The following is a 5,894-nucleotide window of genomic DNA, read 5'->3' as shown; positions in this document are numbered from 1 at the left end:
CATCTAGTATCATAGAGTAATGAATTAGAGAACACACCTATGGGACCTGAACTACATCTAAAAGGATGGGAATTCCTATTTGGAAAAAGATTTAGAATGGAATGATCACCTACGAGAAAGTCTGAAATGAGCAGTTAAAGGCTCATAACAGGAATGCGTGTTCTAAATTAAAAGCTGGAATTAGAAAACCATCATTAAGATAACCATGACATACAAATAAATTCCTGTCCAACTAGCCTGATGCAACATGCCAGTTTTCCTCTGGCTTGCTCACAAATCAGCATTTATAAATACTCAAGGCATCAAATGAACAGGGATGAAACACAGCAATAAAATCATCACATTTAACACAATTCAACAACTCAAAATATATTAAAGACTGGCACAGATATACAATAAAAAGAACAGATTAAATAAAATGGGGGATATCTACTGTAATTCAATCTTCTGTGCAGAATCATTGAAGACCTTTAATAAAAAATATAGCAAAAAATACACAAACTCACACAAATATTTCAATGAATGCATTAAAAGTGTTGTAACAAACATATCCTGCTGGGAGAATAAAGGGGAACTGACTAAATATTCTGAATCAGGGTGGCCACAGCTCGCCTACCCATTGATCTGTGTCATTTCCTATTTCTGGGAAGCTGGAGTGAGCTGAGCTCAGCTGGAAGCTGAGTTATCTTCCGGTCTGATTTCTTAACACTCACATTTTTATTAGCTTTAGACCGTAAGATAGAGGAGCAAAGTTAGGCCATTTTGTCCATCAAGTTGGCTCCACCATTTCATCATTGCTGATCCTTTTTCCCCTCAGTCCCAATCTCCTGCCTTCTCCCCGTATCCCTTCATGCCCTGAACAATCAAGAATGATCAACTTCTGCCTTAAATATACCCAATGACTTGTCCTCCACAACAACCTATAGCAACAAGTTTCATACTCTCTGGCTAAAGAAATTCCCCCTCATCCCTGTTCTAAAAGATGCCCCTCTATTGAGGCTGTGCCCGCTGGTCCTAGACTCTCCCACCATAGGAAACATCCTCTTCTCATCTAGTCTATCGAGGCCTTTCAATATTTGATAGGTTTCAATGAAATCACCTCTCATTCTTCTGAATTCCAGTGAGTACAGGTCTCGAGTCATCAAATGCTCCTCATATCACAAGCTTTTCATTCCCGTAATCATTTTTGTGAACCTCCTTTGAACTCTCCAACTTCAGCTCATCCTTTCTTTGACAAGGAGTCTAAAACTGCTCACATTACTCCAAGTGACGTCTTACCAGTGCCTTATGGAGTCTCCAACATTATACCCGTGCTTTTATATTCTAGTCCTCTTAAAATTAATGCTAACATTGCATTTGCTTTCCTCACCACTGACTCAACCTGCAAATTAACCATTAGGGAATCCTGCACAAAGATTCCCAAGTTCCCTTGCACCTTACAGTTTTGAATTTTCTCTCCCTTTAGAAAATAGTTTTATAAAATAAGTGAAGCTTTTACTGAAGAGTCAAACATGGGCATTGTTCCTGCGTGCAAAGTTGAGGATTTGATGTAATTGATCTGATGAAGTGCAATTGGTCCCTTGCTTCAGATCCACTGCACCGCCTCTGTTGCAATGACAGACCGAGTTGGAGACTGACATATGCCCTTTTAGAAATCCGTAACTTCCACATTTGGCTGATTATGCACAGAAGCTGACTATCTGAGGCTGACAGCTGTCAGCAGAAATTGGTCCATTAGAGAACTCTGCTGTTATTGTAACCATCTGAATGTTAAATCACACCTCTGCTCTGCAATTGTGTTGAGAAAATGCAGAACAGTTCAGAATTAAGAAAGATTTCAATAAACATGCTTTGTACAAAACAATGAAAATGAATCCACATCTGTTGTTGTAGAAACTGGCTGATACACACACTAACAAATGCCACCCAGGGTGACAACCAGAGGAGGTTTCTTTACTTTTTTCCTGCTGGGAGGAATGACAGAAGGAAGAATGGCACTAGACTTGCGCTGATGTTTGTTATTTGTAACAGTCAGGATCACACATGCTATTTAATTTTTCAGTTATCTTCAGCACATTCAGAAATATACTGTTTGCAACCAAATCTTCAACATACTTTCAGAAAATGTTGGTATTATAAGTTTAAATGGGCTTTGTAGGATCAGGTGACAATGAAATGCCCAAGACTGACTCATGATTAATATGACAGAATTCTGTTTTACTTTTTTCATATAACCCAAACTGCTTTCTATTAAGAGGAAGGTATGCAAGGAAACGGACTTCCTCTTCCCCCAACCCAGAGAAAATGGGGATATGGTGATTCAGATTAAATATGTATATTACTTCATGATTTATGTTTAGTCTGTAGTCAGAATTTTAGCAGCTTCATTTGCTATACAGGGTGTGGACATTACTGATGGTATTCATTGCCCATACTAAATTGCCCTTAACGTGAGCTTCTTTTTACACCTTTGCAGTACAAGGCATTCCAACAGTACAGCAGATAAGGAACACAGGATTTAGATTCAATGATGACACCACACACTTGTTTTAATAAAGAATTTAGTTGAACTTACCCCTTACTCTATTTAAATACCTGTTACATGTGTGCAATTTACAGCTTGGATGATGACTTTGCTAACTGTTGACCTTTACTGTGTTAGTGCATTAGAACATTGTGTTGGTTACAATGCAATAAAAACAAATCTTGCTTTTCCACGAAGCAAGTTCATCTGCCGGCTAGAGGTCGGTACTGAAGTTCTCGTTCAAACTGTTCTGCTGTTAGACTTCCTTCAATGGCCTTACAACCAGGGTTGAATACAGAGTACGCACTAACTTCTCCTTGTTCCTTTTCCGATGGCTCCCGTGTCCCAACGTAAATCCAATAAAACAGCGAGAGGACAAAATAAACCAGGCCAAACTCCAGCTCAATGAAGAGGCCAAGTAATACCAGCCAAAGCAGAAATTTCAGAACAGTCAAAATTGTGAAGATAAAACGATCTGGTTCAGTTGTCTGTTCTGCAGATTTTTCTTTAAATGAATTCTGATCATTTTCTTCCTTTTCCTGCAAAGAAATAAAGAATTTCCAGTATTAAACTCTGATTATAGTGAGGGGATCAACTGTGCAAAATGCCCAATTCCCTCTGCCATGTAGGAGCTTCAAATGTGCAATTTTTCTTTCTTTGTAACTCATAAGTTTAGAAAAAGGATAAGATTAGACAAGCCACATCACCAAACTCAATACCAATATTGCCATTTCAGTTGAGTTACAGAAAGAGGTGACTAAATGGAATCTACCGTTATTTTAAATTGGCTGATGAACAAGGTAACATTCCCTGATCATGGATGGACGCTAAGAACTTAGTTAAAATATAAACTTGTAAAAAGTTAAATACTGCTCGGTGGGACTTTCCAACCTGCCTATAAAAGCAGGCAAGGCCAGAGCAATCTGAAATGCAGGTAAACCCATGCCCCGTGATGGCTTTTCACCATATCCAAAGGTCAGTCGAAGGAATACTATCCACATATCTGGGTGAATCCAAGCCGAAAGGCACCCAATAATCTGGCCCCATTCAATTTACAATATATCCCAACCATTGCAGCTATCTTCTTCACAAACACTCTGTTTCACTACAATTTAATCATTAAATAGGTTTGATTAGAAACAAAAACATGCCAAAAACAATCGAGGAAGTGGTTATTTCAGAGCAATTAACATATAAAGTGCAAAACAAAGATCAACAAGGAAAACAATAAGCAGAGCCAAATGAGATAAATCAAGCAATGCTCTGACGAGAAGAGACAGCCAACACCCAGCTTCAGTGTTAAGATTCAATAAAACACTTAAGGAGACTTTTACATAAGCACAGTGAGCAACAGGAAATTACTTGGATTAAGGGGAATGTCATAAAGAAATTGTATAAAGAATAAATGTAAAAATGCACATAAGATTTTAAAGGCCACTTGAAAGGGAGATCCCCAAGTTTGTAGAGTGGCAGAAAAAGGAATTTTAGTGGAAGTGAAGGAGACAAATGTAGACAAACAGTTGATGTTTCTGTTGTGGAGTTCAAAGCTGTGTAACAAAGCAAGCCCGTGCTCAAGTCTTCATAAAAACATCTTGATGTTGACTCATAGTAAAGAGGAGGGATGCTCTGATCATGGATTCATAAGTAAAGCTATTTGCTTTACTCTGAAATTAGAATTTCAACTGAGCTAGTGTGGACCTGAGGCTGTTCTTTGTGGTTGGAAGGCCTTTTTGACTACTTGCCAGTCATCAATACTAGAAAGATCAGCTGCTATGAAACCAGGGCTGCTCATGTCAAGGAGAGAGCTTCAGTTGCTCTTTGGGTGTTCCTTTCAGCAAGCACTGATGCCCCGTCCTTGATAATTTTACCTTTCAGTGGGACGAGGCTTTGGGTGATTTGACTGTAGATGGTCAATGACAGCTGACATTGTTGTCACCAAGTGGCTGACTTTCTACACTGTACTCCTTTCTGCTGGATCTTAATTTCAGATGCTTTTAGAGTTGTTCCTTTGCACTCGTAGAGGGCAGCTTCCTATCATTCCGTTTAAACACAAAACTTTGTTCTTCTTGGTGGAGAAGCTCCTCAACAACTCCAATTGTGGTGGTTGTGAAGAGGTTTCAAACAACACCTAATTAAAACAACTGAGAGAAAAAAGGAGAGAGAAACTGCATTTAAAAGAGAATTTACGAGGTTTATTTTTTCCAAGTCTGTTTCCTGAAGTTACAGCAGTTGATACACGGTGCAGGTCACACATATTTGGAAGGTGAATTTGTAAGGCTAGAACGAGGGGAAAAAACTAGTCAAGAAAGTCATGAATGGCCGAAAAACTTTCCTGATGTGCTACAAAATAAAATCCTTAGTCTGAATTGTTTTCTCTTACCTATTCCAGCCGCAGAACCCACCTGGGGGTTTCCACTATCTTGGTTACCCCTACACCCCACACATCTGAGCTCCACCGTGACACCAGCAACTTCCCTCCCACATTGACACAGTTTGTAACCGGACTACAGCTGTGACATTCCCTACACCTACCCAGGCTACCAATCGGGACTGCTCCCACGCCTCTCCGGACGCCGGGGATCTGACAGAACCCGCGGCCTCAGTGGGGCAGATGCTGCCCTCGGCTTCCAGTCCCGGGGCCGCGGCCGCTTTCACCGGCGGGTCTCGGTGCGACTCCCGCTGCTCTGCCTCAGCCCTCCTCCCGGGTCGCAGTCTGCGCCACAGACCGCTGAAAACACCGTCGCCCTCCCGGCGCCCGCTCACGGTCGACGGCTGCTTCTTCTTCGCCGCCGCCGCCGCCTGCTGTGCCCGCCATTCCGCCAACTTCTGCTCCATTTTGCGGGGCGGAAGTTCCCGTGATTAAAGGGGCCCCACACCATTTTGCGGGGCGGAAGTTCCCGTGATTAAAGGGCCCCACACCATTTTGCGGGGCGGAATTGTCTGCAGGACATCAGCAGTAGAGGAAAAGAGCAGCTGGAGTTCACTATAATAATGGCAGATCCTTTATCGTTATACTGTATTGACGCTCTCCCTTTATAACTTTAAATACCCTTTGTGATGGTGGGAAAGTTGTGAGTTCAAGTTGTATTGCAGAGGCGACTACACAAAATAATGCTGTAGGATTGAGTAGCACTGTGGCGGCGTTTTCCAGCTGTGAGTCATTAAATCTGCAACCAGGTAATTGGAGGAGAGTCCGTGACACAGTTTTGAAGACCGGATTAATTCTCTCCGGAGTTCTGGTCTGAACAACACTTACTCCTCACTATCCAATAACTGAGAAGGCAGGGCTCGATCCAAAGCAATAACAATTCATTTCCCCTGATAGATAACCGTTCAATCTGCTGAGTTCCTCCAGCATTTTGTCCCTCGC

The 5,894-nt window shown here is 41.5% G+C and overlaps 1 protein-coding gene across 1 annotated transcript; it reads right to left on the bottom strand.

Moving 5' to 3' along the window:
* Positions 1–433: 433 nt before the first annotated feature.
* On the bottom strand, positions 434–5,374 carry saysd1 (SAYSVFN motif domain containing 1). The gene is made up of 2 exons (XM_073066588.1): positions 5,057–5,374; positions 434–3,063 (listed from the first exon to the last, which is right to left on the bottom strand). The coding sequence occupies exons 1-2, from the start codon at positions 5,357–5,359 to the stop codon at positions 2,728–2,730; spliced, it is 639 nt and encodes a 212-aa protein (XP_072922689.1). The 5' UTR covers positions 5,360–5,374; the 3' UTR covers positions 434–2,727.
* Positions 5,375–5,894: the final 520 nt, after the last annotated feature.

The sequence above is a fragment of the Hemitrygon akajei genome, chromosome 14 (genome assembly GCF_048418815.1).
Source record: "Hemitrygon akajei chromosome 14, sHemAka1.3, whole genome shotgun sequence".
Classification (NCBI taxonomy): Eukaryota; Metazoa; Chordata; class Chondrichthyes; order Myliobatiformes; family Dasyatidae; genus Hemitrygon; species Hemitrygon akajei.
The sequence above is the reverse complement of the archived record's forward strand: the minus strand, read 5'-3'. Positions and strand labels throughout refer to the sequence as shown.